Source organism: Octopus bimaculoides, chromosome 2 (assembly GCF_046866305.1).
Source record: "Octopus bimaculoides isolate indiv1 chromosome 2, ASM4686630v1, whole genome shotgun sequence".
In the NCBI taxonomy this organism is placed as follows: domain Eukaryota; kingdom Metazoa; phylum Mollusca; class Cephalopoda; order Octopoda; family Octopodidae; genus Octopus; species Octopus bimaculoides.
The window spans coordinates 4053422-4067498 of NC_142929.1; the positions used below are offsets into that span (position 1 = coordinate 4053422).

Sequence of the window (14077 nt, forward strand, 5' to 3'; positions counted from 1 at the left end):
TGTTGAATCATGCTAAGCAAAATGTAATTATAATATCATTATAATCCCCATTCTTCAATATAATGTTGTTGCACACGATATAGATAAGAACAACAAAGCCATTGAAGGATCTCAAACTTGTAGACAGGTTGCTTTCACTTCATCTGATAAGCCTTGTGTTTTCTATGACACAGAGAGTGGTTTAGTAACCAAAGGCCTGACAGTAGCTGTCTGAATAGACTTGACATTTGATCTGTCGATTCTGTTATGTAGGGTGGAGAAGGATTATTGAAGAAATTTAAGAACGAGTCTGTCGCCGTGGTTCTACAGTGTTTAACTGTTTAACCCTTTCGTCACTGTATTTATTTTGAAATGTTCTGTGTTTCTTTCAATTACTTTAAATATAACAAAGAATTTAGTAAAATAACTTAGTTATTATTAAGCTAGTATTAGGAACATAAATTGTGACTGAGGTTTGGTGGAGGATTTTAATACAAAACTTATGAAAACAAGACATTTGTACTCAGAGCCAGAAGCGGTTTCAGGCAGGTTGGTATCAAAAGGGTTAAGAATGTTAATTACGTTTGGCTAATAGACTGTAAGAAAATATTTGTGCTGTGGGTGGGGTAGAAGGTATACTGCTGATAAACAACTGGTTGTTGCTCTATAAGCTTATGAACTAAAATTATATATTAATGGCCTGGTTAAAATTTGCAAAATTTGTTGTCTTTAATTTGTTTATATATTAGGGTCATTAGAAAAAAAATTATAATTAATCAATAAAGAAATCATTATCATCATCGTCGTTTAATGTCCACTTTCCATGCTGGCATGGGTTGGACGGTTTGACTGAGTGCTGGCAAGCCAGGAGGGTGTACCAAGCTCCAATCTGATCTGACAGGTTTTCTACAGCTGGATACCTTTCCTAATGCCAACCACTCCAAGAGTGTAGCGGGTGCTTTTCATGTGCCACCAGCACAAGGGCCAGTCAGGTAGTACTTGCAACAACTACACTCGAATGCCCAGTCTGGGAATCGAAACTGCGATCCTATGACCGCGAGTCCGTTGCCCTAACCACTGGGCCATTGCGCCTCCATACACACACAAATATATGACTGGCTTCTTTCAATTTCCATCTGCCAAATCAACTCACAAGGCTCTGGTCTGCCCAATTCTATAGTAAAAGACACTTGCCCAGGGTGCCACGTAGTGGGACTGAACCCGGAACCATGTGGTTCGTAAGCAAGCTACTTACCACACATGCATTTCTTTAAAAAAAATTAAACCCAAGTTATTGTTTAACTCATAAAGTGCTGGGATTTGCACTTACATGGCATGGCCTGCTGAACACATTTTATAGAAATGAGACTACCATGCACACATAAAAAACAAAAAATAGTTTAAATATCTTAGTATATAATGGTGGTAAGTTGGGGTATCAGAGTGTTTGAATGACATTAGATCCCAACAAACGCCCATAAATTAAATGCATCTATCTGGGCCATGAAAGTGGCCTGTTGACCTGTACCTGATGGCCACAATCGTGGCCCGTTATGCTTTATGTGTTAAATAAAAGAATAAAAATTCTGAAAATAAGAGCAGTTATTGTATTAGATATTCTAAATGTAACAATATGCTTGTTGTCATGTATTGTTTTACATGAGACATCTTGTCAAAATGCCAAACCATTATGATTGAAACTGGTGAGGTGACTACGCATATCCTGTTTCTGACAATTCATAACTGTCTGTAAGTTAGAACGATGATGAGGTTTAAGTAGAACTCTTCAAGCACAGCAAAGACTTTTCAAGTAGAGTCCTCAGTTTTATCTTCATTAACATCTAAATCTGTATTACTTGGTCATTTCCTTCCTTGAAGGTGAATAATATTTAAGAAAATTCAAAATTATGTATACTGGTGTCAATCTAATCGACTGCCCCTCCCCCCCAATTTCAGGCCTTGTGCCTATAATAGAAAAGAATGTCAAGACACACACACACACACACACACACACACACACACACACACACACACAATGTGCACTTTTTCCATCAAATTTCCCTGTACAAGGCATTGGTCAACCAAAGTCTATGTTGGAAAACACTTGTTTAAAGTGCTGTGCCATGGGATTGAAACGAGAACCATGTCATTCACAACCTAATTCTTTTTTTTTCTGCTTATCACTTAGCCATATATGCAAACCATTTCCCTCCTATATCTGCCAACATATTTTCACCATTAATTCTACCAAATATCTTCTCTATCACCGTGTTTTCCTTTCAGTGATATTACAAGGAATGTTGACATTAATCGAACCATTAAAAATACTGGTTGTTTTACTGTTATTTCTTTTCAAAAATATTCACATTGGTTCTAACTTCTGAATTCCAGCTCTTTTCTACCCTCCTGAAGAAGTTGCTGCAGGCAAAAACAAGACGGAGCTAACAGATTCTTTGGTTGACTGCATTCGATATTCCGCTCTGTTTGAGTGGCTTGTGCACTGGGTAAGAACCTAATATTTCTAATTGCAATAATGCCGTCCTTTTTTTAGGTGCCACTTTTAAATTAGATTTGAAGAATGGCCAAATCCTGTTGATTGAAGGGTTAAATATAACATATCCTGTTTCTCACAATGCATTGTGTTTTTGAAGTTTGTGTGAGTTTGAAGTAGAAGAAAAGCATTTAAATCTCTCCTCATCATTAGACAAGAAGAATAACGTTAAATGTTTGGAGTTAGTGCAGATGATGTGCAGTTTCAATTTCTGCAATACTGCAGTTAATGTGCATGTGTGTGTGTGTGTGTGTGTGTGTGTGTGTATGTGCGTGTATCCATACACTCACATATCAGATTACGTACACGCACATGTTCACATGTATATTATATAAATGATGATGATGATATATATATACAACCATATGTGTATATGTTCACAAACACACACACACACACACATATATATACAGAGTGTGCTGGGTAAATGGCTGCAATTTTATACTTTTAATTTCACGCATGTGCATTGTTTGTTTTTGATGTTGTCAACTAAACAGTATGGTAGGGTCAGTTGGGCACCATCTGTGAGAAAAACAGCACCATGACGTAATTCACTTTGCCAGAAATTTGGAAACAACATGCTGTACTGCTTGGCATTCATGCTGGAAGCTCCAATATGAACATTTCAGAGTGTTTGGGTGTCAGTCTGAGGCAGTGCAGAGGATTTGCAAAGAGTTGGAGGAGTCTTATAGTGACTATGAAGGTACGGCAGCTCAGAAAACTCATTCTGGTTGTTCTGATAAGAAAAGAACTCCTGAATTTGTTGGTAAGATCCCGGCCATGATTGACAACAATCCCTCCAAGTCAATCAGGTCCATTGCCAGGGACATAGGAAAAATCTGAGTTTCTTATGAGGCAGGTGGAGCCTGAAGACTTTCAGTATTCCTCGTACAAGATGAGAAAGGGCCAATTCTTATCCCAAGCCATCAAGGACAAGAGGAAAGACTGCACTACGAAGCTTTTCAACAAACTCAAGCATCTCCTCCAACTGAACATGCTTTGGTTTTTCTCAGACAAGAACAATTTCTGCCAGGATCAAATGGTGAACACACAGAACAACTGTTGGCTTGCCGTGTCCCTAAAACATGTACTTAGAGTGATAAAAATCAAAACATCCAGTCAACATCATGGTGTTTGGAGTGATCACTAGTGATGGCGACATTATGCCTCCACTCATCTTCCCACATGGCCTCAAATTAGTGCATAGTTCAGTAAATGTTTTTGCTCAATTCTTTTTTTTTTTTAATATTACACAAACTTTTACTAATAAACATAATTATTTATTTTCCTGTGTTTTTAAACAAAACGACCAAGTTGCTAAGGTACTGGATGACCGACATCATAATATTTTTTACTCGTTACTTTTATCATTTTATTTGCATTTTCCATGCTGGCATTTGTTGGCTGGTTTGACCGGAGCTGGTAAGGCCAGGAGTGGAATTAGGTTCCATGTCTGGTTTGGCATGGTTTTTGCAACTGGTTGCTCTTCCTAATGCCAACCACTTTACAGAGTGTACTGGGTGCTTTTTATAAGGCACCAACACCAGTGCATTTTACATGGCACCAGCACCGACAGGGTCTCCAAGCACCTTGCAGGACAAAAACCCCACAATTGTGAGGGGGAAGTAGTATTGACGGGGTGTGGCTTTGTGCCAGTTGAGAGATTTAAGGTAAAGCTGGGGCACAGATAGAGATGTCTTGCTGTAGAGTAGATACATGGATACTCCCCCCTTGGACAGACAAAGGAAAATGAGATGGAGAGTAAGATAAAGAGAGCAATAATAAGAGATAATTGTGGTGAAGGTATGTTGGGACATGCCCTTGAGGGACATGGGGGCGGGTGGTGAGAATAGGTGAGGTGATAGAGAGGTTTGGACTGAGTGAGTGGGCAGGATGAGGTGACTGTAGCAAATGATGGAGAGAAATATAGGAGAGGCTTGGTGGGTGGGGTTTGAAATACCTTGTCATGTGACTGTACTCTGTCTACCTAAGGAACTCAACTAACAACCATCCTTATGAATCACATTTTGAACATGAAGATTTTAAACTGAAAATGAAATGGTTTGAATGAAGTTGTCTCCCATAACTAAGCAGGAATCTATTGGTTAGGAACAAACACCAGACACTCTCTGCAAAATTCTAATCTCAAGTTTAAGATGTATCAGTTGATATTCCTCAGCGGAATCTGTTGAAAGCCTGTCATGTGGATTCATTCTGCAATAAGACTCTTCTTTTATTAGGGCAGGGACAGTGCTAAGCAGTGATGTGTATAAATATAAACTTGTTGCTAGTTCAAGTATTCTTGAGGCATATTCCAACCCATAAGAGAGCCATTCACTGTATTTTGGAATGGAGAAAACTTCTCACTTTAGACACCAAGGTGTTAAACACACCTTATACCGTTAACACCTTTGTGTCTAAAATGAGCAATTTTCTCTGTGATATAAACATATGCCTCAAGAATATTTGAACAAGTTTGAATTTATTTTTTTACTATTTTATTAGTTTCACTCATTGAACTGTGGCCATGCTGGGGCAGACATGTTTTAAACATAGTTTAGTAATCTGAACTTTTCAAAGTTTCCATACTTTGTTTGGTGTTAATGATAATATCCATCCGTTTCCAGTTCTATGATGCCATACAATAATTTCATTATAGTTATCATTTTGTGTTATTGGTTTGATTTTCACCTGGAAACTTGTTCATTTCAGCTTCATGTCATTCATTCTCATGAACATGAAAAACTGCCATGGGATGATAAATTCTGGTCGTTCATTGGAGATGATGGCTTTAAAGCAGCCTCAAGGATTTTCAAATTAATTAATGTAAACTTTAAAGTAAGTCCTAATTTTTATTCTTGTCATTGTGTTGCTTGAACCTGTTCATTCTGAAATAATAGTCTTTCTGTTATTTTAAAAATGTTTATGATTAAAATTCCCCAAAGACACAGAGCTCATGGCACCATGTTGTTATATTAAGGCAGCAAGTTGGCAGAATCGTTAGCATGCCAGACGATTAGTGGCGTTTTTTCTATATTTATGTCCTTGCTTCAAATTTTGCTGAGGTTGACTTTGCCTTTTGTCCTTTTGGGGTCAGTAAAATGTGTACCAGCTGAACACTGGGAACAACCCCTCCCCTGTAATTACTGCTCTTCTGCCAGAATAGGAAACTAAAATATTGTATCTCTTACCTCCTAACGGAACAGCAGGGCTTTATGACATAATGTGGAGGCGCAATAGTCCAGTGGTTAGGGCAGCGAACTTGCAGTCGTAGGATCGCGGTTTCGATTCCCAGACTGCGTTGTGAGTGTTTATTGAGCGAAAACACCTAAAGCTCCACTAGGCTCCAGCAGAGGATGGTGGCGAACCCTGCTGTACTCTTCCACCACAACTTTCACTCTTTCTTCCTGTTTCTGTTGTACTTGTATTTCAAAGGGGCCAGCCTTGTCACACTCTGTGTCATGTTGAATCTCCCTGAGAACTACATTAAGGGTACATGTGTCTGTGGAATACTCAGCCACTTGCATGTTAATTTCATGATCAGGCTGTTCCGTTGATCAGATCAACTGGAACCCTTGTCGTCGTAACCGACAGAGTGCCATGATGATTTTTTTTAGAATGGTGAGTTGGCAGAATGGTGATGGCACCTTAGTCTAACATCAGTCCTTTTTTTTTTAATACTCTTCATTCAAATGTCGAAGTTTGATTTCCAAAATAAGTATTGGCAACATATTGAGATTGTTTCAATAGAATATTGTTTTCTTCAAAAAAAATCATTCTAGATGTAAACCCAGACATCATCATAATTTAGCACCCATTGTCCATGCTGGCATGGGTTGGACAGTTTGACCAGGGCTGGCTAGATGGAAGGCTGCACCAGGTTCCAATCTGATTTGGCATGGTTTCTACGGCTGGATGCCCATCTTAATGCCAACCACTCCAAGAGTGTAATGGGTGTTTTTACGTGCCACTGCCACAGGTGCCATTTGCGTGACACCGGTATCTACCACGACAGCAATTTTATTTGGCCTGATGGGTCTTCTTGTGTCATTATTTTCATTGATTCTTTTAAAATATCTTTGAACAGTATGGTGAGGAAACTAGCGTTGATGGCCTTGATCAACATATGCTTGGATGTGCCCTCTATTACCTGGAGCTGATGTCATTTCTTTCTAATGATGAAATCGTTGCAATCACAGATTGTTCTAGCACTCGCCATGTGGTCTCATCTTTCCTGAAAGTGGTAAGTGTTTGCTTTTATAACATTTCGAACCTTTGTTAATATCTGTGAATTCAATTTGGAGTTTTTATGATGTTTCTGTTTTTTTTTTTTTTATTGTTGCAGTGAGCTGGCAGCCGTTAGCATGTCAGAACAAATGCTGTCTTTACATTCTGAGTTCAAATTCTGCTGAGGTCGACTTTGCCTTTCACTCTTTTGGTGTTGATTAAATAAGTACCAGTGGTGTGCTGGGGTCAATCTAATCAACTATCCCTCTCTCCCTAGAATTTCAGGTTTTGTGTTTATAGTGGAAAGGATTAATGTTATTATTTCTATGATTGTTATTTATATTGTTATTGTCATCAATCTTGTTAGAGATAGGATCACTGGCAGATTTGTGCCAGGAACTGCATTCTAATAAGACATTTACCAGTTTCTCAATTGACTCTAAAGTGGTAGAGACTCTGTACATTTGTCAGCAGATTCTCTCTGATACCTGTTTTAGCCTCAAAAAAGAGCTGTATTAGTAGAGATTTAAACATCATCATCATTGTTGTCGTTTAACGTCCGCTTTCCATGCTGGCATGGGTTGGACAGTTTGACTGAGGACTGGCAAGCCGGGAGGCTGCACCAGGCTCCAATCTGATTTGGCAAGGTTTCTACAGATGGATGCCCTTCCTAATGCCAACCACTCTGAGAGTGTAGCAGGTGCTTTTTATGTGCCAATAGTACGAGGGCCAGTCAGGTGGTACTGGTATCAACCACGCTTGACTGGTGCTTTTTACTTGCCAGTCAGGCGGCACTAGCAACGATCATACTCGAATGGTGCTTTTTACGTGCCACCAGCACGGATGCCAATCAGGCGGTACTGTCATCAGCCACAACAATGACTTCACTTCTTGACTCAACGGGTCTTCGCAAGCTCAGTTTAATTGCCCAATATACATCTGTGTACAGTTTTTATTTTAGAGCTGATTCTACAAGAAAGAAAGAAAAACAGCCAAATAGTTTGGTTGTTGCTGATATTGTTGCTGAATAGCTCCATCTACTTCTGCTAAAATTACGATGGAGAGGCAGTGAAATATCTGGGTACCATCCATGGATCCAGCAAGAGTACTGTGTTAGTTCGATATGAGTCTCTATATCTCACGTTCCAGTCTCTTCTTTTGTTTGTTTGTTACACTATGCAGAGCTCTATGCAATGGTACATTAAGGTAGTTGACCAGGTGTGGCTGTATGGTAAGAAGCTTGCTTCCCAACCACATGGTTCTGGGTTCAGCCCCACTGTGTGGCACCTTGGGCAATTGTCTTCTACTATAGCCTCAGGCTGACCAAAGCCTTGTGAGTGGATTTGACAGATGGAAACCGAAAGAAGCCTGTCATATATGTACATGTCTGGTTCCTGACTGATTACATGTGTGTTGAGGCTTGCTACGGAATTTATATTTAGATATATTTGGGGTACTTATGTGTACTCATGACTTTTGCTTCCGCTTTTTTCCATGGGTGCTTGTAAGTATTTCATATTCTCTGTTGATGAGTGGAAAAATCCATTGGATTAATCCTGAAATCATTCGATGCAGAAATAATGAATTAAAAAAAAAATTCCGTCATCTTGCTTTCCTTGATTTCCACAGAACGTGTATTCATGGTAATGCATATTGTATGTTGTGATTGACGATTTAAAGTCTATTTCTCAGCATACCAACATAGAAATTTTTTTCTTTTGCCCTTATTTTATAATTGTTTATAAATGTGTATGTATCTTTGTGTCAGTGTTTGTCCACCTCCCCACACTGTTTGGAAACTGGTGTTGGTATGTATAAACAAGCAGCAGATAAAAATTACAAGATCCTGCTTTTAGAACTAAAGGTAAAATTTGATTGAGGCATGAAAGATATGTTCCAATTAATTGTTTCCTTTGTCGGTTTTGCAACTGTGCCTATTTATTGACTGATAAGGTCAGTTAATTGTCTTGGACTCCTGTACAAAGCACAGTTTGTCTGACTGATGAAAATACATTCTAATTCCACTTCATTCTTAACTTCAATACATTGCTTGGCATCAGTCTGCTGAACAGGTAACCGTTTCTGGCTTCACTTATTAAACTATAAAAATTTTTGATTTTAGCTGTTCCTGCAAATATATATTTAAAGATGTATTCAAAACAATCAAACATAAAAAAAAAATACACACAGGAATCCTATTGCATTCCCAAAAGAATGCTAAAAAAAGAAACTTTAAAAATATAAAATGTTTTAAAAATAAAAAAAAAACCCTTAATTTTCTGTAAGTATATGTATGTATGTATGTTATCTCAGGACACAAAAACTGGTTTAAAATATTTTAAAGACAAAGTTAAACATTAAGATGTAAAAATATATAAAAAAATCTAGTATATCAGAATCTCCCCTCCCCCCATCATTCCCCGCGCATAAAATGTAAGAAACAATCACAGAAAAAAATATAATCTTATAATAAATACCAGAAATACGTTTTATATATTTAATGGTTAACCATGGGAAATAATTCCACTAAATTTGGAGTTATCCCCCCTTAAATATAACATTCTTGACAGATTTAAATGTGAACGTCTGATCGTTGTCGTGTTTTGGCACTAGAGAGCACTTCAGTCCTTTAGGCCAGTAGTTCCCAACATGGGGTCCGCGGACCACTGGTGGTTCGCAAATGTAATACTGGGGGTCCGTGAACTAAATTCAAAATTTCAAATAAGCATATTAAAAGGGGGTTGTGGGAAAACTCATTTAAATAAAAGGGTTGGGAACCACTCCTTTACGTGATTCACTGATGTCAGGTAACTTTCAAATCAGTGCTGTCTTATTTACAGGAATTGGCTGACACATTAGTTGTTGATGTTTGTTAAACATAATAATTTCTGAGAGTGCATGCTGAGCAGTAAAAATCTGAACCATATCTTATGTATTCATTCTATGATGATCAACGTTTTGGCAGATTCAAATGTGAATATCTGATGGTTGTTGTTTTTCGTCATCAGAGAACAGCTCCCTTTTGGCAATGTGTGTTCATAACTCATTGAATTCACTGGTGTAAGGGGACTTTGAGTCATCATGATGTTTCAACCTCTTTGTGTGTCTCATTGGCGTTAAGACTGACGAATCTGACAAAAGCACAAGCTCTTGTCATGGAGTTTATGAACATCATAAATTTAAGCATTACTGGTGCTGCAGATATAAGTATAGACAAAAGTAAATATGAATATCAATATGCCAGTGTTAGATTAAGTAGGTGGGTGGCTAAACTAGTTGCATTTGTCCCAGGAAAGAGGGAGAGGAAGGAGGTGAAATCCCAGTGAGAGAGGGGGTTTCCGGTGAGAGAAAAGAGATATAGAGTATTGGTGGTTGGGTGGGAATGGGCAGGCACACCATGAACAAGCAAGGGTTAATTTAAGAGATAGTATGAAAAAAAAAAATATGTAGCCAACTTGGAAACAACTTGGAGGGAAGAAGAGTTAAACATGAAGAATTAAGGAGAAAACTAAGGCTGAGAGAGAAAGAGAGAGATTAGGAAGTTATATATTGAAGAGTCAATTTGAATAATTAGCTTACAGAAGTAGACATTAGTAAATAATGCTTATTAATAATGAATGAATGAATGAGTGAAAAGATAAAAAAAACACGGGAGAATATCTTAGCCTAGCAGGGCGTAACGGGGTGCCATATAGATATCAATGCTGGAACAGGCTATTATTTCTAGCAGTTCAAACAATCACATAGAGGTTCCTTTGCTTTGGTGGAAGAAATTGAGTCTGGAAGATGAAAAAGAGTGGATGATGTGTGTGTTAGAGTGGACATTAATACAATTGGGTAACTAAATGATATTTATTGTTGTCTGTTTTTGTTTCTTTACAGTTCAGTTGCAGTCTAATGAAGAAAGATATTGGTAAGGATATTGTGGTGCCTCTGTTGGAATATGATTGGGCTTTGAAACTTCTCTTCTGCCTTGGCTACGATCTAAGCAACGTGAAGAAAGATTCTACCATTAAATCACCCAAAGAAAGTTTCAAAGCTATTGAAGCTGTTGGTAAAATTCTTTATGGCCTCTTTATCTTACCCTTGGAAGTAAATAAATAAAAACCGAGATTAATGCAGGGGGGTTGGAAGGATTCAACTGCAAGTTAAATTTAAACAATGAAATATAACAAAAAAGCCAACCAATAAAACCTACCACCCCTTCTTGAATCATTTGAAATGATAATGAGGAATATTCGAAGAAACACTGCCAATAAAGTCTAGACACCAAAATATAAAGAATTTTAAAAAAGGGAAGGAAAAGAGTGAGAAAAGAAGGAAAAGAGTAAAACTTCATTTTCTCCTTTGTTAGATCTGTCTTTCTTTTTTCCCCTCATTGGAAGTGAATAATAAAAAAGACAAAAAATACATTTTTAGTTTTTTTTTTCTATTTCTTTTCATTATTTTTGAGAATGAATTTTTGATTCTTGATGAGAAGCATTTTTTGGTGCAGGTTTATGTGTTTTGTTTACATGCTTACTACCTTGTGTGTGTGCATGCATGTGTATATACAATATGCATATACTGAAATTATGCAGATATATATATATACATAAAAATAAAAGATGGAGTGTATTTTCATGCAGGAAAAAATATAGGCAAATTTGTCATTGAAAATGCACGTAAATTCGAAAAATTTGTAATTGTTTTTAATTAAATTTATTTCCATATATACCAAACTAGTTTCAACAATATTTTTTGTTTATCAATGGTAAACATTTAGAATTATAAATGAGAAAAACATAAATCTAAATGTTTACCATTGATAAACAAAAAATATTGTTGAAACCAGTTTGGTATATATGGAAATAAATTTAATTAAAACCAATTACAAATTTTTCAAATTTACGTGCATTTTCAATGACAAATTTGCCTATATATATATATATATATATATATATGTATACACACACACACATACGTATACACACATGTATATACACATATACAAACATATATACACACACATATATATATATATATATACACACACATATGTATATATATAATTTAGGAAAACAAATTTCCAAACCAATCAGGTGTGTAACCCTTCAGTGTTATATGCATCTACATTTCTTACGTTGGGGTTTTATCTTATATTCATACATTTACCTATACATATACAAAGTATTTGATAATAGTCAATATTAATTCAATTTTGGGGGATTAATCGATATGTGGGTATTCTATTTCAGATAATACAAAAAATAACCTAATGAGTACATCTAACAGTAAATTCATGGTATCAGTTTGCACATCATGAAATAATACCTTAAAGGATATAACCAAAATTACCAGAAGGGTATATAACATACTTCATTAATTATATCCTACTTCAGTTAATACACAAATTTATCAAATATGAAGGAACTACACATGTTTCAGTATTGGAAGATTACAATATATATACATAACTGTATACCTATATATATACATATATAAATATATGCAATCGTCAGATTTACGATTATTTCAACACATCTTCAGGTTCTATTTCAAAATATTATATATCTAATTTTAAATCCCTTTAAAAAATAAGCAATACAATTAAGCATTAAAAATAAAAAAATTAGAATAAAAAATTATACTTTGTAATATTAAGAATTAAACATTGTAAATATGAATTAGTATATATATATATATATATATATATATCTCAATCAAGTATATGTCAAATACAGAATGAGAGATATAAGATTAAACATCAGAATGAAAATGTTTGTGTTTAAATGTGATATATATAACAAGAAAAATTCAAATACATATCAGATGAATGGCCCGCTTATAATAATTTAGATGTCATAGGTTATCACCATCTGACAGGGGAACCATCGATGACATTATGTGGATCCAGTGACCGGAGCACACACTCAGGCCATTGAGTGATCATGGTTAGATGCTAAAACTAAGATTCTGAAAAAAAAAAAAAAAAAAAAAATCAAACGAGAGGTGTTGGTAACTGAGCTTTTCCAGTCATATCTTGATCATTTCTGCTGGAAGATGATGAGGAAAGACTCAGGTGATTTATTTGTATCGTTCCTTAATGACATAAGAAGTGTTTATCGTTAAAATGGAGTGTCTTGCTTTATCTGTGTAATTTCTTTATCATATAGTATAATATGAGATTCAATTTTTCTTATTTGTGTAATCCTTTCGTAATGTATGAAAGTGTTCTATTTCTTAAATATTTGAAGTTTTTTTCATCTCTGAAATATCTGTAAATATCTGAAAGATAAAGGGAGATAACCCTGTTTGACATCGTCGTAGACCGCCATATTATACTTGCACCGATTTGTGCATACGTTTTCGCTAAGCTTCCTTATAAGATTATTCTATGAATCCGTATTCAGTTTCTATAATTGTTTCAATGCGAGACTGGAATCGTTGACATGCCTACACCAAACGATCCTTATTCATTTCGGATATCCTGCAATGGTAGCAGTCAGTGAAGCTACGGGATTGTGAGGATGTCAATTAAGTCTCCCTTTCAACAATGTTTCAAACATGGCAGCCAATGTGATTTTGATGTTATATGATTGTAAAGATTGTTTGACCTCCATTCTTGGGTTATGTAAGTTTCGTGAGAAGATGCTGTATCGGAAACACATATAGCTTTCACTGCGTACGTCATCCAACTTTCTTCAACTTCCCATCGTATCCAGCAGCATTAATTCTAAGACTCCGTGGAAAGATGTGAGGTGGCATGAGATGGCTTTCGTTCCTCACCACTTCTAAAACCATCATAGTTACTGGAAACTTAGTGTGAACCGCTCTGTGACATCAGAAGGATCTGTATGTAACCATCTTTCATTTCTCCTGTTAGACTTTTGGCCTTGGTCGAAGTTTTTGTCATCAAAGATAGACCAAAGCATGTCGTAATCTTGAAAGTTTTAAACTGGTGAGTAATTGTTTGGCACGGATCAAACGGTTTTCCCCGTGTCTTTTGCAGACTTGAATTGGCCTCTCCTCAGTGCAAACGACTTATATCGAATGTCCTTGTGCACCATTGTTCTGATAGTCCGACACTTGAAATTCTTTGGTGATGGCTCTCATTGATTTTCCGGAATCGTTCTCAAGTAATTGTTTCAATTCGTTGGACGAAATTGCGATGTCCAAACGTTTGGAATGTTTCTTTTCACTTTGATACAGTTGAAACATTCCTATTAGATGCTTCCAGTTTCAGATCTTGCAATATTAAAAAAAGTTGGCAATTTCTAGATCGCTATGATCTGCACGTATGTCAATAAGGACTGCGTAACTTTTCATTTCTTGTATTAG

The 14077-nt window shown here is 36.3% G+C and overlaps 1 protein-coding gene across 1 annotated transcript in view; it reads left to right on the forward strand.

Annotated features, from left to right (window-relative positions):
* Nucleotides 1-11167, forward strand: part of LOC106884239 (pejvakin) — a 58743-nt gene extending 47576 nt beyond the window's left edge. Inside the window, exons 4-7 of the mRNA XM_014935503.3 lie at nt 2371-2483; nt 5243-5368; nt 6618-6773; nt 10640-11167. Coding sequence (XP_014790989.2) covers nt 2371-2483; nt 5243-5368; nt 6618-6773; nt 10640-10861 — 617 coding nt within the window. The 3' untranslated portion in view covers nt 10862-11167. The remainder of the gene's footprint in view (nt 1-2370; nt 2484-5242; nt 5369-6617; nt 6774-10639) is intronic.
* The last annotated feature ends 2910 nt before the right edge of the window (nt 11168-14077 follow it).